The sequence below is a fragment of the Ictalurus punctatus genome, chromosome 9, assembly GCF_001660625.3.
Source record: "Ictalurus punctatus breed USDA103 chromosome 9, Coco_2.0, whole genome shotgun sequence".
Classification (NCBI taxonomy): Eukaryota; Metazoa; Chordata; class Actinopteri; order Siluriformes; family Ictaluridae; genus Ictalurus; species Ictalurus punctatus.
Window position 1 is genome coordinate 13,810,916 of NC_030424.2, and position 23,502 is coordinate 13,834,417.

A 23,502-nucleotide genomic window follows, 5' to 3' on the forward strand; every position below is an offset into this window, starting at 1 on the left:
ATCGGGAATCCTGGCCAATCCCATCCACAACTATAAACGGTTAAAAAGCATGACTTCTTGTTCATTAATATCATTGAAATCACTGTGGTATAACTGGAATAAAACACACACTGGGATGTGTTGCCATAGGAAATAATCCACTTTGGGCTGCAACAGCCCCCAACTTTACATCAGGTTGCATCACACCACCCCATCATGAATTACTCCCTTAAAACATCATGTCATCTTGTGTTTTATTCCATACAAACTATATCTGTCTTTAATAGTCCTCGTGATTCTACATAGCTGCAAAAATATGAAAATGGTCAATTCTTCACTGTGTGGTGACAGAAATAAACACGTACACCAATTTTGCTCAATTGATGCATTTTATTGTTATTATTTAGATAAAACACACTTTTACTTACAAGTGATGATTACAGTTATGTTTATTACATTCACTTATATTTTACATAGAACTGTAGAATATTAAAACAAAAACCAACACATTAAAAGGAGGCACACTCCACTGGGTTTTGCGATTGCCACAGTTATGAGAAAAGATTGCATTTGACGTCACAGATTGTGTAAAGAATACGTTCCTAAGATGAAGATGCCATGTTATTACGTCTAATATGTGATTTTATGACCATTATTGACATTTTTTGCCATCAGGTTAATGTACAGAGGTGTGTCTAAATCAGATACAGAGAGATGTTTTGTTTTGGCTAAAGTAAATACAATCATTTTCATTAGTACTGATCCAGAAAAAAGAAATCCATATTGCTCATTCACTGTATACCAAAAGTATCACAATCTACCAATATAGGCATCTAAAAATTTACCTTGGATGAAATTGTGTTCAATTAAAAATGTTTTATTATTTCCCAACACCGAATAAAAAAATACAAATCAATGGAACGGAAAAGAATTAGCACAGTTATTTTATGTCTCTGTTTGTTTGTGTGTGTAAATACACACTATATTCCATACTGCATATATCAGTACAACCAGATCATATACAATTACCAACTCGCACAACAACCATCAAAGTCACCTGAAAAAGACCTTCACACCCAAAGACACTTCATACAACTAGTTCTATGTATACACCACAAGCAAACACAACACAGTGGAGCTCACACATACGTATATATGTAAATATAGGAAGAATAAGAGAGGGTAACATCTTCAGTTATGATTCTGACTTCGAAAGTAAACTGTAATGACGCCAGCTAATGCCACACAAAGTTATTTTCATTCAGAGAAAAACTCACTTGAGTAGTACATAAAATGTGCATTCCAGGTAAGACTAAATCACCTAAAATAGATTCATGGGAATTCTGGTACAAACCAAATTTGTATAAAGTGTTATGTACAACCTGGATCGAGGCATTACAAAATGGGACAGGAAATATAAAGAAGACATATTAAATACCCTGTTTGTTTAAATGTTATCTAAAATTGATTGTAAATAATCTTTTTTTTATATTAAAATATATTAATTAAAATATATTACTTTTCAAAACTAAACAGACATTACAAACAAAATTTGCTTATTATCTGATTATATCATTCCCACAAATTGACTTTGGTATATTACCAACAAAAAATCTTTTCAAAATGTCTGAAGGACGAGGCAAAGATTTCACAAACATGACTGATAACCCGTGGATAACATGCACAGATTTATGTACATATTAAGTATATTATATACTACAAAAACATATCAGAAGGTGCCTGTTTATCTGAATAATAAGGACAGTCCAGTATTATACACTGCAAAAAAATGACATGTTGGCAAGTGGAAATATTTTGAATATAGTCACATTTTATCTAGCATCTCTTATTATAAGAAATATAACCTGAAATAGTCTTGTTCTACTGGGAGAAAATTTAAGCATATATTTCTAGAAAGAAACAAAATGATCTGCCAATAGAATAAGAAAGCTTGAAACGAGTAAAAATTAGCTTGAAATAGGTTTAATAATCTTATATTTGGTTCACTGTGATCTTATAATAATAGGAAATAGATACATTTGACTATATTCAAGATATTGTCAGTTGCTAAGACGTCGCTTTTTGCGGTGTAGTGTGATTTGTCTTCAGAAATGTCATAGATAAAAGGTCATAAAAAGTGGATAAAATCTCAGAAAAGCATATATTTACATGATAAAAACAGTTCATTTCTCTCACACATTGGATTTGTATTAATCAACATTGAATTTCACAATTACAACTGTGATTTCTTTTAAAAGTTTATCTACAGTCTTGGAACTTCATTGTCAGTTCACACTCCTCACGGGTAAACAACATTGTGAGTGTTTAGACAAATAGTGAAATGAAAAAAAACCTGGGTTTGCTCCTGAGAGGGAACATTAGATTATTATATCGAGAAGTGCTTTAGCTTCCATAATAATCAACTTACTCACAACATACTACACAAGCGAGCAGTTCAGTTCATTCAAGTTACCTTTTTGAAAAAAAAATTATATATATATATATATATATATATATATATATATATAATAAAAGTGCAACCCTAAAAAGAAGACAGTTATAAGGGATTTTGATTCTCTCTTAAATTTAGATGATTCTATTAATAAATATAACAAATGTACAAATTATTGCCACTTTCATTTATCAAAATAATCCAGTCCTTATATTCCATGATATACCAAAAAAGTGATTGAAGATTAGTGCTAGGGTGTGGTATTTACTCCCTTCTGCTCCATAAATAATCTGTTTATGTTTATATCTACCACTGATGCTACTCACATCTAAGAGTACCACTTTGAGCCTAGACATAAGGCATAAGTCATTAAAATAATCTTCTTTTTTTTGTTTCACAGTAATTCTCAAAAGTAATTGGTATTTTAGCTGTCTGGATCTTTGCTTGAGTTACTAAGGCTTAAAATATTCAACAAAAATTGCTTTGCTGAATAAGTTACATAATAATATTGTTTTTAGTGATCCAAGAAGCTGCACAGTATTAAAAAAATAACGGATTTAAAAAGAAGCAAGAAAAAAAAAAAGGGATGGTCATGATATTTACAAGATTTACAAAAATAGTAGTATACTGTTACTTTCCTTTCTAAAATTAAAATATATGCGTATACATGAGTGTATTATATTATATTGTGTGCATATATATATATATATATATATATATATATATATATATATATATATATATATATATATATATATATTACAGAACATGACCAGCGTTTATATATTGCCACTATTCGAGAAGTCTTGCATCTGGAACAAGGTGCTCAGTTTTCAGTAAATGAACTGAGAGGAAGTTTTACTCTAACATTGCACAAATTGTATACATGTACATGCTAAATGTCTGGAAAACCAGAGATCAACAGCATAAAAGCCAAACTCCTATGGACACATTGACACAGTGAGACGTTCACCATTCATGTGAACAACTTCGCACTTACTTGAAGGTTTAATTTATCTTTAAGGTCACCTTTTGTCCTCATCACCATTATCGTACCACCAAGCAGGACACACACAGTTTGGAGGGCCCGATGCAGTCATCATGACAGAAGGCCCCACATCCCTTGCACATGATCATGGCCTTTAGCCGACAGTAGCATTTCGACTGGACATCCTCCATTCCAGAAGCTTCTATGAATGCCTGCTCAGGTGAGGTCTCACCTTTACCCTGATCGAGAAGGTGACCGGCAGGTATGGCAGTGACAGTCACGGAAAATGACATCATCCCCTCACTGGTGTTCTCGTTACTGCATGTAACGGTAGGAGAGGCACCCGAGTCAGTGATGCTATGATTTATTGAGTGAGGCATGGACATGCTGATAGTTCCACCAAAAAAAGTACCCGTCATGGTTTCTTGTCCATCCTGTGACCTCTGCGACTGGAAGGACGTTACCTGTGGCTTACAGTCATCCGAAAGATGCGGCCCTGAGATACCCTGTTTACTGGTGTCAAGGTGCAACCGTGGAGATATTTCTTTGGTTCTTGTAGATGTGCCACCTTCTTCTTTATTGGACGAACAACTCAGTGACTGAGACTCTTCCTTTATTTGAGGACAGTGTTGGTATCCTGGTGCATCGTCTGGTCTTGTGATGTGAAATCCTTGCTGCTCAACTTTAATCCCAAGAGGGTTAGAATGCCCTTTTAAAGAAGACTGACGCCCTTCTTTAAGTTCTACCCCTTCTTTCCCTTCTCCTTCCACATTTTCTCTCTTTAGGTTAACCAGATGAGGCCTTTTGCTGCTCTCAGACCCTCTGCCATATGTGGAGATATTTAGGAGATAGTGTCCGGTCATGGCGGGTTTAGACACCCTCTTACGTCTAATGAGGCCTAGTTGGAACCTTGGTTGGTCGTTAGAGCTCTCTGGATAGCCGAGCAGACAGGGCCCGCTCTGGGATGGCTGAGAGAGTCGGCTCTGCTGACTTCTGTGCCTTAGAACATGAAGAATCTGCTCCTGTGTGTTCTTGTCCAGCTTGTCCACACTGGTCCCAGGTTTGCATGAATTATGCAGCAGTCTAGATCTGCTCACGTCCTCTGCATCTACAGGTTTCTCCTTCCCCGTCCCTGATGTCCTAACAGCCAGGTTCCCTTTATCTTGTGCTACAACAGTGGCAGGCTGCACATTTATCTTGGAAGGTGGTTTGGGAAGAATCTTCTCCAAGGGAACTTCTTTACCTTGAAGGAGCTGAGCGACAAGAGGATTATTGGCAGGAATTGAGGAGCTGGATTTGATCACTGAGATCCCTGGCAATGGTGTCTCTTGTGGTTTCTGGCTGTATGCCAGCATATTTGAAGGTGATAAATGCATTCCACCAGAACCCAGAAAGGACTTGTTTTCTTTTGAAAAAAATTGGTTTGCGCTAGAGCTTTGAACAAAACTAGGGTCCATCTGCCCAGCAGCACCTGAGGAAGGAGATGTTTGTGAGAGAACTCCTGTGCCCTCAGGGACAGGAGACACGGAGATAATCTTTACTGGAGATACAGATTGGCTTCTACTGCTTGCTGGTGAAAACTCTTCTGACAAGGACTGGACTGGGGAGGGTGTGGAAGTACATCCAGATGAGCTAGGTCCTGAAGTGGATCCTCTACGTGTTGTACCTGCTGCAGCAGCTGCCGCAGCATGCTGTTCCCGAGCTAGTTTTGCTTTAGCTTTGATGTCAGCTAAAGTACGTGCCCCGGTGCATCCTGGGCGGATACTGGGTGGTGTCAAAGGATGAGGAGTCCTTGGAGACACTTGGCCTGGAGCTCCAGGCGCAGACACGATTCGTGACACAGGGATCTAGAAACATTTCGAAACGGCTTCAGCATCCCAAAGAAACTACATTCAAATGCAATAAAACAGAAATGTTCAGAAGAAATAAAAGTAAAGCCTACTTTAAGAGGTGGCACTCTCTGTTGCGCAGTTACTCGAGTTGTTGCTGGGGGTGAGCCTTCTGTTGGAAGTGAGGGTGACCCTTCTTCAACCCGAGGTTTCTTCTCTGCTACTTCTTGTTCACTGGAGAGTTTCCGCTTCAGTGACTCAGTGGTAACTTCAGACGCTTGTGACCCAACCCCCTCAACCTTTATAGACTCACTCACTATGGTATCCTTTCCTTTAGAACTAGCTTCTTGAGCTGATGTTGGGCTATTAGTCTTGCTCTCTTGTCCCTCTTCATCTACACTCAACGTTAATGGTTCCACCACTTTCTCTGCAGTAGGTGTAGATTCCTCAGTCTGTGTCGTAGATGCGCTCTTAGCGTTTGAAGACGCCTCATCAGAAGCTGAATGACTTTCTGTGACTGCATCGGCATGGAAGGACTCTGGTTCTGGATGGCTTACAGACACTGATGTTTTCACCTCTCTGGATCTCAGCTCCTTGTGGGTGACCTCAACAGTGTGGTTTGGCTTCTGTGCTATGTTTGTGCTAGACTCGGTTTTTCCAGGCCGGGGTGAGTCTTTAGCTGGTGTAGAAATGCTTTCAGTCTCTGTCAGCTCTCTGGATTCCTCAAGGCTTAATCCAGACCTGGAATAAAAATGGGCTTGAAATAAAATTTACACTCTCCTCACTCCTACATGCACTTTGATCTGCTTTTATAACAGATATACTATACAGATATACTATAACAGCTACACTTACTGCTCTCCGTAGAAACTTTCAAAGAAGTGCTCTTTCCAATGCTCCACCTTCTTCTCTTTCTCAATCTCTTGCCGCATCCTTAGTCTTAACTCTGGGGTGAACTCACCTGCAGGAAAAACACCACATAAAGTATTACACTATGCATTGTAATAAAGTCATATTTTAATAAAGGTCTTTATAACGTATAAATACTAGGAAAGAAACATGCCTTCGGCTAGCCTCTCCTTCCAAGACTGTGCTGCAGATGTGAAAAACTCGTTGCTCAAAGCAGAGCTAGTTACTCTCAGGAGTCCATCCATGCACGACTAGAATACAGGATGATACTAATCTGTCATTGCAATAAGCATAATACTCCATTTTATGAAATTTAATGACCATTTATCAATCCTTTATTTCCAACATCAAGCCCAGCAATGGTGTAATTCTCCTCTCTGATCACATACCTGCTGATCAATCTCTGGCAGTAGCTTCAGAAGTTTCTGCTGACAATCTGGGGGCAACATGGAAAATGTGTGTTTGTTGATTAAGGCCCGTAGGTTAGTGTTGACCAGGATGGAATCAGGCGTCTCCACGTCAATCTCACACTTGGTTCGTCTCAACTGGCCTAAGAAGGATGAGAAGTGTCGGCTTAGTTTGTCAACAATTGCAGATAATTAAAAGGACAAAAAAAATTGTTAAAAAAAAAGTGACAACACTTACGGGCGTTGAGCCGACTGGAACGCTGAGACATCTTCCTTGAACCGACGGTGTGGCACGTGTCTGCTTTGACAGAGGAGGAGGAGCTAGAGGTGGAGTTCTGGGGACTGGCAGGGCAACGCTCTGACTGTTTTAGTTCCCAGCCTACATCAGGCAGAAGAATAGAGTTACTAGACATTTTAACTGAATATTAAATTCAATTCAATTATTAGTAGTAATAGTAATACAACAAAGTTGACTAACACATCATATTATAAATGATTAATGAATATGGATTTGAAATATATATGTATGTATATGTATATATGTGTGTGTGTGTGTGTATATATATATATATATATATATATATATATATATATATATATATATATATATATATATATATATATATATATATATATATTTGTGTAAATTTAATCTTCTAAGCTGATTATATTTCATTACAAAATAAATACGATGCATTAGAGAGCCTACCAGTTTTGGAGGACGCTGAATCGGCTATGTTTTTAACAGTTTTAAGTAGAAGTCGTGGGCTGGAGGCTGTGGGGATCCCACATTGACGGCGCTGATTCCTCTGCTGCTGCTGTTTCAGAGCCTTAATATGCAGGAGGAAGTTTTTTTTTTTTTTATTGACAATGTTATGTTGCTAGATACATCTCATCCAGTGATTCAAGGTTCTGAATTCATATAGCTAAAATCAACAACTTTTTTGTATTACATCATTCTTAAATTAAGATGATGAAGTGATAGCTCTACATACACTTTGTTAATTCTTCAACGCATTTGATATGCATAGTACACCAATACAATAAACACTGCATACACATATATAATATAATATAATATAATATAATATAATATAATATAATATAATATAATACAATACAATACAACAACTAAACCTCTGTATACAGAAAGATAGAAGGAGTTGTGATATGCACCTGTTTAAGTGCTTTTTTGCTGTGCTTCTGGGATGAAGAGATGAGCTTGCTGCTGGAGACTGAAGGAGAAGAGCAGCGAGACTGTGGGGAAGATGGCTGTGACTGCAGATTTGCTGGCCCTAAAGAAATAACAAGAACATTGCTTTCAACTTCTGCAAGTCGGCAGGCGTACACACAAACATACCCACACCCATACTTTTCTTTCTCTCTCCCTCTCTCAGCGTTAATTAAGGTCGCTTCCACTCAAATGTACAATACCTAATTTGTAACAGATAATTATCTTGTAAAAGTGCTGAGCTATAATTTCAATTTTTCAAGCTGTGCATTGTGCTCTTATCAGTATTTTGCACCCTTCCAGAGACAGAAAAAAAAAGCTAATGTACAATTAATTCCAACATCTTCCTTTGGGTTTTGAAAAAGAGCCAGAAAATATAATGCTGATTAAGAAGCATCAAGTACTTTTTTATAAACACTTAAAATGCCACGGTACCGTAAAGCCAGATATTAAAAATATGGCACAGGAAAACCGAAGGCCAATATCGAGATCACTCGTGAAAATAACTTTCAAAAACTATCTGACAAGATTGCTATACTTCTGTTCGGATGATTATTTCCTGTTCTTTGCAGTACTTGCCTTATCAAAAGTTTCCAACTATATGCTACAAAAGCACACACACACACACACACACACACACACACACACAGCTATTCCACTTACTGTATTTCGTGCAGTTGTCGCCAACTTTGATAGAATGCATTGTTCAGTAAAATGTATAAACCTTCGCAGGATATACTGAGCTAAATGTTAGCTCAATAGCTCTCTATAGTTCTCAAGTATATGAAGATGAGGAAGTGGTCTCTTTTTGCAAAAAACATTTCCTGTTTAAAGGCTGAGGTGATCTATCTGACTAATGGGAACATAAAGAAGAAAAAAAAACTCTGCTTAAATATTTCTACATATATTACAAACTGCAAAGTACTAATCACTAAAAAAATTAAGATTAAGCAGCTGCAGTGAGGTAACAATACAAAAAAAGAAATGTTGTTTCACAAGACAGTTTGTGTACATATTGTCAGAATATGCCCAACTGACATATTTGTGACAGACTTATACAGTATATAAAACTCCATCGCGTCAGAATCAGAAGCTGCACCTGAGAAGTGCATATCAGCTCTATACACACGGTAATTATGGAGAAGATTCAGCACCAGACCAGGAAAAACACAAAATGCAATACACAGATGGTACTGGTAACATAAAACCTTTGTTGCATTGCTCTTACATTGTTTAATCTCTTCAGTGAAAAACAATCAGCTGGGGATTACATTTTTAAGAATTAAATGCTGACTTTGCAACAGAAGTGAACAGAATTCCCCGTTGCACCGCACTTCATTTACATATACATTTATGGCATTTAGAAGACTTACAGAAGTGCTAGTCCCTATCAAAAACACATGCTAGTTCATGCTAGTTCCTGTAGAGGACGTTAGTAAGAGTATGAAAAAAACAAAATAACAGAAGGGGAGTTTTTAAAAAAAATAATATATAAACAACGTGCTAATTCAAGTGTTGTAGTGAAGCAGTAAGTCCTTCATCTTCGTTTGAAGACAGCCAGTGAACCGGCTGTTTGGACAGCCAGGGGACATTCATGCCACCACCTGGGTGTCAGGACAAAGAAGAGACATGACACATGTTTTCCTTGAACCCTGAGAGATAATGGGTCCAGTCAAGCAGAGCTAGAGGCGTGGAGGGGTATGTTAAGTGCTTTAATGTACGTGGGAGCTGGACCTTTTAGACTTTGAAGGTCAAAAGTGTTTTAAAATCAGATGTGGGCAGCGACAGGAAGCCAGTGGAGTAAGCACGGGGTGGTGTGGGAGACATCAGTCCATTGCACAAGTACCAGTGTGAAATGCAATCGCTGTCCAATTGCAATCTTAAACTGTACTCAGGGGCGTGGCTGTAATCGGAGAGGGAGAGAAGGGCCTGAAAGCTTTCTAGCATTTGCCATCCATATAAAAGAGCCATTTATAGTTGGTATACAGTCCTCCCCAAAAGTACTGGAACAGCAAGGCTAATTCTTTTGGGTTTTTTCTATACACTGAAGACATTTGGGCTTGAGATCAAAAGACGAATATGACACGATAGATCAGAATTCAGCATTCATTTCCTGATATTTACATCGAGATGTGTTAAATAACATAGAACATGGCACTTTTTGTTTGAATCCACCCATTTTTCAAATGATCAAAAATACTGGAACATGTGACTGACAGGTGTTTGCTGTTGCCCAGGTGTGCCCTGTTAGGCTGATTGTTCAAACAATTAATAGTGCTGAATGTCTACTCTTGATTTCAGTCCTGGGTTTCATCTCTATAGACTGCATTTGTTGTTAAAAAGGATAAACCAACATGGAGACCAGAAAGCTGTCTACGAGAGAAAAGCAAGCCATTTTGAAGCTTAGAAAAGAAGGGGAAAATCAATCAGAGGCATTGCACAAGCATTGGGCATAGCCAGTACAACAATGTGGTATGTGGGGAAAGAATCTGGAGAAAGAATAGATCTACACATGATCCAAAACATAGAAACTCATCTCTCAAACCCAGTGGAGATAGTGTTATGGCTTGGGCCTGCATGGCTTCTCCTAGAACGGCCTCACTAATATTTATTGATGATGGAACTCCTGATGGTAGCGGCAGAATGAATTCAGAAGTTTACAGAAAAATTCTGTCTGTTAATTTACTGAGAAATGCATCCAATCTAATTAGGAGGAACTTCATCATGCTACAAGACAATGAGCCTGAACACACTTCTAACACAACAAAGGACTTCTTCGGGGAAGATTTTATACTGGCCAAGTCAATTACCAGACCTTAACACAACTGAGCATGTATGTCACCTCTGGAAGAGGAAAGTGAAGGGAGAAACCCCCCCAAAACATACAACAACTAAAAAAAGGCTGCAGTACAAGCCTGGAAAAGCATCATAAAAGAAGAATGCAACAGTTTGGTGATGTCACTGGTTTGCCAGCTTGATGCAGTTACTAGTTACATTGCAACCAAATATTAAGTGTTATTTATTTTCATTTACTTTAAGACGGTCTGTTCCTATACTTTTGCTCACCTAAAAATCCGTGGTCTGCTTCCAAAGGTGTCATGTTCTGAGCTGTTTAACACATCTGCATCTAAATATCAGGAAATGAAAGCTGAAATTCTAATCCATCATCTCATATTCATCTTTTGGTCTCAAACCCAAAAGTCTTCAGAGTATAGTAAAAAAAACGGGCCTTGCTGTTCCATTACTTTCAGAGGGGACTGTATATTATTTTCCTGTATTGCTTTTCCGACACAGAATGTCCTCCAAAACTAATACCCATATATTGTCCTTGGTCTTGTATTAGACCTTTTCTTCAGCCAGAGCAACATGTCTAGCATTGGTAATTATTTGCATGAACTGTAATCTGCACGATCATGACTGCAGACACAATAAGTAGGAATCGTTAGCAAGATAAGACAATGATGTACCTCTTCTCTTCCACCTTCCTCTACTGCCCTCTTTGCTGCTGCCACTGCTGTTGTTTTCTGTGTTCCGCGTGTCAGAAAAATTATCACTGCTGTCTTCGGAAGCCTCCTCTGATAGCTCCTTCACCACATCCGCAATGTCTTTCTGTTCAAACAGAGTGTGTACAGGCATACAAATGCATAGAAGTCAGAGTCTGGTTTATCTTAATGAGTCAGTGTGCTTCTCTTTAGATTAATCACGATTACAGACTGGGTCTATTCTGCGTAAACACTCATTACTGACAATCATCAACAATGGTTGTGTTTTCAGTCTGAGTCGTGCTTTGTCACCAGCTAATTGATAGGGTGGTGTGATGGTACAGTCACACGTACAACGAGCGATGAACATTGCAACAGTGGTTATGAAAGATCTGGTTAAGCATGTTATGCTGTAACACATCTTCCTGTTTGGAACCTTTATCATTTTCTTCTTAAAACTGCCCTTAGTTTTTCAGTATCATGCACAGTCACCTTCAGTGTATAGACTCCCATTCGACCAGGGACTTTGTAGAAAATCCCCTCCTCACCCCGGGAGTTTGTGTGGAGCATGGCGTTGAGGCAGGCGAGGGGAGAAGTCCCACTGCATACAATAAGACAGCACAGTGTAACACAGTGTATGTGCACGTATATTGTACTACAGAAAGTAAAATTAATCTGTAGATACAGAATACAGCTTTGGTTTAATAAAGCACACACAAACAGCAAAAAAAGAAAGCAGTATTTTTCAGACCTAACATGCGTCATAATTTTCAAGACCTAACATGCTTCAAAACATAATTTTCCTTATAACTGTACCGTTGTCTAGGCATTGAATGAAAACCTCACCAGACAACCTAAATAGTTAATCATGACTTTTGTACCATAATGGCAACTGTGAAGGTTATAATGTTCTCTTCAAACCATATTGATTTGTTGAGAAGTCTTGCCACAAAAGCTCAAGGCTGAGTGGTACAAACTGGGACTGAAGGACAGGAGTGAAAAAAAAAACCCCAACAAGCATAACACAAGAACAGAATAATCGTGACTCTGCCTCTAATCGCTGTTGTGAAAAAGCACTAATGTGAGAGCTACAGCCAGTGAGTCTGCCTTTAGTGGGTTTTTAAGACCCTTTGCATGCTGTGTCAATTAGGGAATGTTAATAGCATGCACACGCCTGCTATATGGGAGTTAGTGTAAGAAAAAAAAGAGGGATCAACTCTCATATAATCTTACCTTCTGGAAGAGAAAAGGATCATTGCAACAAAAAAGAAATGTATTAATTAGAAGTGTGTGCGTGTGTGTGTGTGTGTGTGTGTGTGTGCGCGCACACTAAATGTATCTGGCCTACACAAAATGTGAATGGAATAAAACTAATATGAGACTGTGAGACGATAACCTCACCTTATCTCCTTGAGACGTTCTCGCTGAATCACCTGCAGGATCTCTTTATGACTCATCGGTGTGTTTGGGTACTTCTCAAGCACCTGGGGGAGGGGGGGGTGGATCAATCAATACAATGCAACCCAAATATAATACAATTACAATATCAAAGATATCAGCAAGGTTGGACAAATCATTACCCCTGGTACCGGTAACAAGCAGATTACATATCCAGGCTTACAGTTTTTCATTCGCATTTGTACAGCAGACTATTAATATAACTGATATATCTATTAGGGGACTGGCACCCTGTCCATGGTGTACCCTGCCTTGTGCCCGAGGCTCCCTGGGATGGGCTCCAGGTTCCCCGTGACCCTGAAAAGGACTAAGCGGTAGAAGATGGATGGATGGATGGATGGATGGACGGATATCTATCAGGGACAGTTCTCTGCCACGCCACAAGAGGGCACCCTTCCCAGAATTTTAAACACTTCATGCTCAGTTCCTGCCCATACCATATATAAAGCACACAAACTTTACACCAACTGTGAAGTCTTACCATTTGCTTGTCATTTAGTAAGTTCTGAGCTGGTGGTGTTTATCTGATTGAGCTCTGTATATGACCTGGCTTGCTTTTCAGTTTTTCCCTCCTTGGATATACCCTTGTTCTGGTTTTCTTTGTACCAACTCTTGTTGTGTTCATTGACTATGACTGTGAATTTGCCTTTTTTGACTGTGTATCACAGAGCTTATATTGTGTATGACCCCCAAACTGCCCAGTGTTTCTGATTTTTGGTTAGTGGACATTGTTTGCATCCTCTTGCACATGAATCCTCACCACTCTTTGTTGCAATAACAGTCAGCAGAATTTTTTCTTAAACTACTTTACTCATCTGACAACCAGAGAAAGGAAAAAAAAAACTCTACTCCCTATTGACTTTTGCAAAATAAAACTTTTTTTATTCGATAGGTCTCGGTGGCACAAAGCAACTTGGTGCAATGGGGAACGCTACTCTTTTCCCAATCCCACCACTATGCACGCAAACCAAGGGAACTATTTTTACTGGACATATTAATTACCTTGAACAGATGCTAGACAACATTTCCAGAGTAAAGGATGTGGGCGGAGTGAGGAAACTGAGCAGTATAGCACAACACAAAAAAAAATACTGTTATATAATAGGCAGTCACCTGACATTTAAACACTTCATTAAGTGAAAATGTTAATGCTAACCCTACTCAAATAATGTTTTTACATGGTGATGAGAAAGATTGTATGCAAAGAATGATATTGTACATGATATTATAGTTCCATGATATCCACTGAGGTTTACTCTGGCTATATTGTATTACCAGATCTGCCAAGTGGAGTACACTAGTATGAGTAATTACTCAAAAATATACCAACGAGTTTCTTCTCCCCAATACAACAGGGGGTAATAGACATCTAAATCTGGAATGATTTGCGCAGGTGTTTCTTAACTGACTGACTGACTGACTGACCCCCCCCCCCCCCCCCCCCCCCAATTGGGTAATATTACACAAGTATAAAGGCAATGCAAGGCACTTTTATTTCTAAAGCTCATTTAAAACACCCACTGCTGACCAGAGTGCTGTACAATCTAACAAAATTAGACAATGAAATACATAGATCGACGAGAATAAAATACAATAAAATACATAAACTGACAAGAAAAACACAGAAATGAATAAGATTGTATTGGTCCCAATGCCAGACACAAAAAGATATGTTTTCAGTGAGGTTTTAAAACTATCAACATCGGACAACAACCTAATGTGTACTGGCAAATCATTCCACAGACGTGGAGCAGTAACACAAAAGGCACGATCACCTTTTTAACTTCAAACGAGACCTTGGCACAGTCAGCATCAACCTGTTTGAAGACCTTAAGGACAAAGAACATTTCTATTGGGGAAGAAGAGCTGTAATGTATTGTGGAGCCTGGCCATTTAACCCCTTATACACACAATAGAACCTTAAAGGTAACATGGTATTCGACTGGCAACCAGTGAAGTGAAGCCAGAATATAGGTTCCCTCTTTCTAGTTCCAGTAAGAAGCCTGGCAGCAGCATTTTATTCCAGTTGAAGGCGGGATAAAGAGGACTGAGCCACACCAAGGTAAAGTGAATTACAGTAATCCAGCCTAGAGGAAATAAAAGCATGAATCACTGTCTCCAAATCCTTTCTTGATAAAAAACGCTTTCAATTTCACAATGGATCTGAGATGATAAAAGAGACTCTTCACCATTGAATTGAATTGATTTGTTTATCGAATTTCAGGCCGTTATCAAAAATCACTCCCAAATTTTTTGCATGAGCATGAGAATTCACAAATAAAGGACGCAGATAGTTATTTATCTGTTTAATAGAAGCTGGAGGTCGAAAAACTACAATTTCAGCTTTAGATTCATTCAATGTAAGAAAACTGGCTTACAGCCAACATCTTACCTCCGCAAGACAGTTCAATAGAGATGTCAAAATTGTCCCCGTGTTTCAAAGGGAGGTAAACCTGGGTATCATCCGCATAAAAAATGATAAGAAATGTGCTTCTGAAAAATCAAACCTAGCAAAAGCGGGCCCAAAATTGATCCCTGAGGTACACCAAAAGTTAATGGTACTGTAGAGGAAGCAAAATTCCCAACCTCCACTGAAAATGTTCTAGCAGAGAGAAAAGAATTAAACCAATTCAATGCGGTACCCTGAATTCCTACGCACTTACTCAACAGTTCAAGCAAGATAGCATGATCAATGGTGTCAAAAGCCACAATGAGGTCCAGAAGGACAAGAATTGCACAGTTACCTGAATCCATAGCTAACAAAAGATCATTCAACACCTTCAGCAAAGCTGACTCTGTACTATGATGTTGTCTAAAACCTGAAACTCATCTAATAAGTTATTTACACTTAAAAATACAGACAACTGATGAACGACAACCTTTTCCCAATACTTTGGATAAAAATGGTAGTTTTGAGATGGGACGATAGTTATCTAAAAATAAAAGGATCTAAACTGATCTTTTTTCGAAGTGGATTCACCACGGCATGTTTCAGAATTGATGGAACAGTGCCTTGGGATAGGCTACTATTTATTATTGTTTAAACAAAAGGTTCAACGACACTGAGCACTTCTATAAGGAGATGAGAAGGCACCACATCCAAGGAGCACGAGGAAAGCTTCATTTTATGGAAAACATTGATAAGAAAAGAGGGCGAAATAGGCTCAAACTCAGTTAAACAAGCTGAACATGTGTCAATAATAGATGAACTCATCAAATTTGGGGATACAAGATCAAATAGTATTGATTTTACCTACAAAAAACGTCAAAAAAGTTATCACAGATTGTAGGTGTAGCATCAGGAAAAGACAGCATAGTGGGATTAAGTACATTATATATTGTAATAAATAGAGTTTGGGCTGTGTTTGCTTTGCTATCAAGTTAGAAAAATTGTTTTCCCTAGCAGCTTTAACAGAGCGCTGGTAGTTCACCACGCAGTCTCTCATGATTTCATAGGATACCTGGAGCTTATCTTTCTTCCACTTTCCTTCAGCGTTCCTCCATTCCTGTCTAGAGGCATGAGTATCCTTGTTAAGCCAAGCTTGCGTTTGTAGCTTGGGTTTCTTAATTTTAAATGGAGCAACAGAGTCCAAAACATTGCCACACAAAGTGTTCAAATAAGAAAGTTGCTCTTCAACAGACAGCACTGATACACAATAGCGAAAGCACCCCTAAAGAAAGCATCTTCGAACTGTTTAGATGTAGCAGAATTAATAGACATTTACCATTGAAGTATTCAGCACAGTATTAAACAATATTGCCTTATGATCTGATCAACAGAATTCTTCAATCTCATTCTCAATATTACTGACAGAGACACCTTATGAAATGACCAAATCAAGAGTATGGCCTTGTTTACGGGTAGAATCTGTGATAGACAAAGTGAGATAAAAAAAAAAAGAGTCAATAATTTGCAGAAACCCGTTAGCCAAACGATGACAGGGACAATACACATGTATACTAAAATCACCACGAATCAAACGTTTTTCATAAGAAGGTACCAGAGAGGATTAAAAAAAACTCATAAAAAAAAAATTATAATGGGTGGTCGATAAAATCAAGGCACACAGAACGGCATTCTCTGTACTTATCTTAATCAGTTGAACCTCAAAGCTGCTGAAATTATCCGCTGATAATAAACGACACTTAAAACTGCTCTTAAAAATTGCAGCTACCCCACCATCACCACCACCACCAGCTGTCCTCGTACAACTGACAAAACTAGTCATCAGTTGTCACTTCAGAGAGATAGCCAAGTTCTCCACAATTTAGCCAAGTCTCAGTTATAAGCATAAAGTCCACATTGTGAGATGATAAGCAGTCATTAGTTTAAAAAAGTCTTATTTGAAACCGATCTTACATTCAACAAGGCCATCTTTACAGTGGTTGGTTCTGTAGATTGAGTCAATGATGTTGCCGAGCCGCAACTCATCCTCTGCGAAGGAGCACGATCTAGAACTCTGAGGTTGCCAAAGTTTACCCCAGCCTGGGAGCTTGATCTGAAAAAAGCTCGATCAGGTAGAAATATGCATGCCATAGCCAGACGGTGTGGCCAGACGGGTACGAGGCACGAAGGTCTATTAAAATAGAAGAATAATCCATCGTTAGAGATGTAGGCAAGAGAGGTAGCAGAGATAGAGTCCAATGGCGCAACATGATTGCGAAGAGCTCTCCTTAATCGCACCATGGTGCCGCCACGCTTACCGCGTCTTCTCGCCCTTCTCCTTCTGTGCAAAGAACAGTCTGGATATCGACAAATATCCGATGGAAGCCGAGCTAGGAATGGAGGATTAGATGATCCACGTTCTCGTTCATCGTAACCCTCACGGCAGTAATCCACAGCCAAGGTACGAATGTTAAGAAGAAATTGGCGATCATATGTAATTAAAGATGTACCTTTATGTGCTGGCGCGACACAAACACAGAATAAGGCCTGCCGACAAACACACTGGAGCCAGCTTGTCTAGCATGGTTAAAATATATTGTATTTAACATCAGTTATGTCGTCTCATACTCTCCTGAAACCTGAAATTGGGGGAAAAGCTCATCTGCCTCTCTTTCTGGTTGATTAAATTGTGGAATATTGCGAGCGGGGGGGATTGGGGGGGTCACAAAATTGCACAAGCCCAATATGGCTCAATAAAAATGCCCCCTCCTATGGACTCAAGTATTCGCTTATTTTCCACAGTCTGTATTAACTACAGATGCACTGATACTAAATTTCTCAGCCGATACTGATAACTGATTATTCAGAGTGATGTCGGCCGATAACGATAACCGATACCGATAGTTCTGCCTTTAACACCTTCTCTTAAATGAATAATAATTAATTCCACAATTCTGAAAAAAATGCAAATAAAAGCTTTATTCTCTCCATTTCACAAGTTGTTTCAGAGTAACTGGTCTCATAAACAGAAAACATATTACTCTAATGAACATTAACACATGAACTAAATTCTGAAGATTAAAGTAAGATTTCTTAACTCATTGAATGTTATTCATTCATATTAACATTGACTGAATTCTAAAAATCCTCCTGTTAGTCTCACATTCACTCACCACAAACAAAAGCATTTCTACTTCATCACTGACACCAAACTGGTAATATATAGTATCAACTTTTTAATATATTAACATTAACTGGATATGAATTATACTACTCTACAAATATATTGTTCTGTGTAATATATGCCTTTTTTGTCAACTCATCTTCATTTAAATCATTCAACAGTAGACTGGTGCTTTAATTCAGCACGAGCAGCTCGGCAAAAAACTCCCGCTTCACTACTGCAGCGTCCGGGGTAAATTTTAGCAGAGCAGAGCTTACAGGGATTACAAACTGCAGTTTTGTCATCATTCCACACAAGAGACAATTTCTGTACACACATGAAATCAACGGGTTTTCCCACCCTCTTTTGACTGACAGGATATAATCGGCCATGATTATCGGATGTTTTTAACTATCAGCCAATGGCCGCTAGTGTGAAAAATTGCCTTTATCGGCTGATACAGATTTTCCGCCGATACATCGGTGCATCTCAAGTATTAACGCACATAAAGAGCTTGTCATGCTTTTGAATTTAAAAAAAAAAAACCTGGGTATGTGGGCCAACAGGCAAGCACAACATGGGACTTACCTTGAAGGCTACCTAATGTATTTATGGTTTGTCCACCCCTGGTTTAACAATAAAGTCACTATGTTATGGACTAGCAAGTTCTTGTCCTTCATTTTATTTTGCTTTAAGCTACTAAACAGGTCATTACTCCTAAAGTATCATGAGTGTTTTGAGATGATTTAGAACATACAATGAATCAGATATAGGATTACAGGGTGTTGCTATGAAAATGCAAACTCAAACAGATCGCTTTCTCTGCTGTGTACAGTGTACGATCAATGTCTGAGAGTGTACGATCAATGCCTGTGTTTCTCTGTAGTTTGATTAATGCAAGCATCTCTGAACTGCAGCTTTGCTTTCATTATGAGGTCAGGCAATGGAGCGGTGCCGGTGTTTTTCTCGCCAGCTGTAACAGTGGGGTGGTGAGATTAGTAATACCATGACTTCAGCCAAGCATGATTCATTTCCTTTGTCTCAGACAATGTGAAAAGATACTGCCTTCTGAAAACACAATAAGCTGTATCTTAATCGAGCTCTGCTTAGGTTGTAGGTCTACACAGAATGGTGAAGAATACCAGTGTACACTCTTAAAAAAAAATTAATCTGCTAGAAAATTCTCTTTAAAACAAGGAGATATAAGAACATTTCAGTATATGTTATGGCCATAAATGTTTATAAGGCTTTTTGTGGAGAGATCTAATTAATCAGGCCATCTAAGGTCAACAAAATGGCTGAAATCATCTAAAAGGTGGAGTTTATTTAGCATTTACCATTTACGACACCTATTAAAAGTAGGCTTTCCTCTTTTATTTCACACCCACATACTACCCCAAATGACTTGAACATTAATCTTTATAATTGACATACGATCTTCAAAGGCATGCATGATTTATTTTGTAATGAAATTACAAAGTTTTTGAATACATTGGTCTATTTTTTCCCATCCATCCATTTTCCATACTGCTTATCCTACACAGGGATTGATGGATACCCATCAGCCTACAACATCAGTTTTTGGACTAGGGGAGGAAACTGGAGTACCCAGAGGAAACCCCCAAAGCATGGGGAGAATATTTCACTCCACGAACACAGGGTGGAGGCGGAATTCAAACCCCCAACCCCGGAGGAGTGAGGCAACAGTGACTACGTTTACATGGACAGCATTAATCTAATTATTGACCTTAATCTGAGTAAGATAATAATGTGATTAAGGTGTTTACATGAGTCGCTTTTAGAATACTCCTGTCATGGTCCCATTTTACATGTTTTAGAACATAATTAGATTAACAGCCCGCGTCATTACGTCTCCGCGCCACGCCGTCCAACGTCCCTCCAGAATTTCACGTATCAACATACAGTTCGTCTACGTTATGGTACCGTTTACAATTTTGGGTGTTTTTATTAAATTTTTTTACGAACGCTTTAAATGCAGTTAATTATTTGTCATGCTATACATGCAAATAGACAACTGCTTGAAGCCGTGGGTAGGTCCCAAATCGCGTAACTACCGTCTATATAGTAGCCGAGATACATGTATTTTTCCCCACTGCAGGCCTATAGTAGGAACGTATGCGATTTGGGACGCAGCCGAACTCTCTTGTTCGCCGTAAAACGTAAAACTGCCGTGTGTGATCGTGTCCTGTCGCAAAATGCGGTGAAAACTCCCACACGACGTTTATAATGTGATTAAGCTGTTTACATGTCTGTAATACGCGTCCATAATGCGACTAAAACAGGAGTACTCCACCTGTCTTAATTCGATTATTGCTTACTTCAATTATGACCTTAATTAGATTAAGGTAAGTAAAAATTGCTGTTTACATGGTAGTATCTTAATCAAAGTATGGTCTTAATCGGATTAAGAGTGGATTATTGTTGTCCATGTAAACGCAGCTACTGTTAACCGCTAAGCCACTGTGCATCCCTGGTCTATTTTTTACTTTGATTAATGTTTTTCTACCCACAATGACTGCCCACTGACTGGCACCACTGGGAATTACCCCTCACTTCATCTCTACCGAAAGAGACCAATGTAGCAGCATTTAGACCTTTAGTCCGTCCAGCTGTCTCACCTCCAGTATTGTGGCATTTGACTAGAGGTCTTAACTCATAATTCCTGACCTCGAACCAGGAAAACACTAAGAAAACTGGGAATTCCTACTCTAAGGGAATGGAGTGGTCTTTTCAAGTCTAAGTTCCTCCGAGTTTAGCAAGTAAGGTCAGATCAACAGAGCTACCTACAGCATCAGAGTAAATGGCACTTCTTACCTGTAGATGAATTATACAGTATATTGCTTTAGATCAATCAACATACAGACATATTACTTTGTTAAATCTGTAACACTGATTATACAGTTCACTGTTTTGAGGAGGAAGATATACATATATGTCAGAGGTTAAAAAAAATAAATACGCCATACAACCTTCAGTCAAATGCAGCATATGCCTGTGACTGAGTTGCCTCTGTTCCCAACAATCAATCACTGATCTCCAATGATTCCCAATGACCCATCACTGAGCTCCATTTTTCCCCAACGACCAATCGCCATTGTTTCTCAACAATCAATCACTGATCACCATTATTTGTCCCACCCACACAAGTCTTTTTTGTTCTTAAACTCTATTGTTGACAATATTTACAAGTAATTAAAGTGAGTTATTCCTCCCATGGTGGTTTCTTTCATGTCTTCTTCCCAACTACTTACTACTACTGATTCTCTTTGTTTGAGTTTGTGATAGAAATAATACTAGTACATCCTCACAAAATCTACCTTCTTCTTGTGATATGTTTTGGTGTGCAATTGATCATAACGACTCAACGAATATGCAAATTAATCCATGACGTCTTCTGGTGAATTGTAGCTACTTTCCCCTGAAAAGAGCTGGCCACACTGACAACCCATGCTATCGTATAGGACAGAGGCCCTTATAAGATACATTAAATTAATGTGTTACTCTGTTTTGTTTTGTTTCATATTTAAATAACTGTACTTGTCAGTTTTCGACCTATTTGAGATAAAACACGTCATTACATTCGGGGCAGAAATTGAGTCTGACACTTGGTTCACTTTGGACAACTTTCATTAGTGCTTTTAACAAGTTTTTAACAGGTTAATTTCCCTAAACAATAAAAAAAAAAAGTCCTACTTTTAATTTTAAAACAAATTCGCATTTTACAGCTGCAATTAAATTCACTTGTAAATCACCACAACCTCCACTTACATACTACAGCATGACATGGTGCTAGTTAGCTGGCTAACCGTGTACACGCTTATTCAAAATAAGCCATTCAAATACGTCCTGAAGTAGCTGACATGATTCAGCAGTTGTATAAACGCTCACTGAAAATGAAAAACATTGCAACCAAACGGTCAATTAAAGTACTATATTTGAACTAGCTAGTCGAATTGGTAATATAAGGTGTCTGCATCTAACTAGCTTAGCCTAGCATAGCTAGCTAGCGACACAGACGTCATGCGCGTTGCTACGACTCCGGTGGTAACATGAAAACAATCACTGTATGAAAAGTTTACGAACTGAAAGAACAGATTCGTGTGAATAATGGGTGTACAACAGATCAATATTATGTTCTGTCTGTGTTTTCATCCACAATCAGGCCCTTGCTCGAGCACTCGACACTCCGCCTGCACCAGCAGGTCATGAACTCATAAACACAGTTGTACAAGGCATTATTTTCCCCACACGTATTCTAACAAATCCTGCCTTCTCAACTAGGATTGACTTGCTCGGTCTGTCCAACGATTACCATTGGGCAAACTGCCGCGCCGTATGAACTGCGAGCCAATCCCAACACAAGCCTCGGAATAGAACGACCCAATCATTGCACAGGAGGCGGGATTTGTATGGAAAACGGGTGGGAAAGAATAACCCTTATGGAACTGTGAGCGCAGAGCGAAAACAAGCAAAACAAACACTCAATATGACATAGATTTACCGTTTTTGCCGCCTCTGCCCATGTCCTCCCCTTTTTCTTCTTTTGTCTTTCCCTCATGTTTGCGGTCGGCTCCCGGAAATCGACCTAATGTGAGAGTCTGTTACTGTTAAGATGGAAATGTTGCTTCAGTTATGGTGCGAGTCCTACCATTTCTGCCATATTGGATCCTTACTGTAAGTAGCAGGTCATGTGACCCTGGGCGTGACGTCACCTTACTGTACAATGCACGTCCAGTGAAGGTGCTTAAGCACAATGCACTAGGTTTTGACTGATAAAATGTTTTTGGGTTTTTTCTTAATGTGAGTTAACGCGATTTACCCCTTTTTTTTACTACATGGTGTTAGATTTGATATCTGTATCACTTAAGTCTTACTATATGAATGAGTTTTTATTTTTAAAAGCTAAAGGTGGTGTAAATGCTTTTCCTAAGAGCTATTCCCAATGATAGGGGTGTCCTAGGATAATCTAATTTTCTTTGGTGTTTTAGATCAAGTTTAATTTCAGAACATGAGCCTTAACGCAAAATTGTGTATAATTTTATCACCCTCGTAACTGACCGCTTTACCTGAAACATAACTAAGGAATGGCGTCGTGTTATGTGTGATAAATAAAAGGGTGTTGTATCCTTGTGGCCTCTAGAGGGCGGTAATGTTTTGACAATAAATATTTCACCATGAATCTTAACGATCAGTAATG

General features: G+C 38.7%; 1 protein-coding gene across 2 annotated transcripts; it reads right to left on the bottom strand.

Annotated features, from left to right (window-relative positions):
- Positions 1 to 349: 349 nt before the first annotated feature.
- Positions 350 to 22,987, bottom strand: asxl2 (ASXL transcriptional regulator 2). Of its 2 annotated transcripts, XM_017476694.3 has the most exons (12): positions 22,807 to 22,987; positions 12,679 to 12,761; positions 11,770 to 11,878; positions 11,263 to 11,404; positions 7,741 to 7,859; positions 7,274 to 7,394; positions 6,803 to 6,943; positions 6,547 to 6,707; positions 6,312 to 6,408; positions 6,104 to 6,209; positions 5,362 to 5,989; positions 350 to 5,266 (listed from the first exon to the last, which is right to left on the bottom strand). In XM_017476694.3, exons 1-12 carry the CDS (start codon positions 22,861 to 22,863, stop codon positions 3,479 to 3,481), a joined length of 3,552 nt encoding a protein of 1,183 aa, XP_017332183.1. In that variant the 5' UTR covers positions 22,864 to 22,987; the 3' UTR covers positions 350 to 3,478. The 2 variants fall into 2 exon arrangements, with proteins under 2 accessions (XP_017332183.1, XP_017332184.1); XM_017476695.3 differs by lacking the exons at positions 11,263 to 11,404; positions 11,770 to 11,878; positions 12,679 to 12,761; positions 22,807 to 22,987 and adding an exon at positions 8,459 to 11,219.
- Between the last annotated feature and the right edge of the window lie 515 nt (positions 22,988 to 23,502).

Excerpts from the sequence above, each read along its gene's own strand:
- asxl2 (XM_017476694.3), bottom strand. The coding sequence starts at position 22,863 with ATGAGGGAAAGACAAAAGAAGAAAAAGGGGAGGACATGGGCAGAGGCG. Across the intron at positions 12,762-22,806 it reads GGGCAGAGGCGGCAAAAACG|GTGCTTGAGAAGTACCCAAA; the intron begins GTAAATCTATGT and ends CCCCTCCCCCAG. Across the intron at positions 11,879-12,678 it reads GAACGTCTCAAGGAGATAAG|TGGGACTTCTCCCCTCGCCT; the intron begins GTGAGGTTATCG and ends TATTGTATGCAG.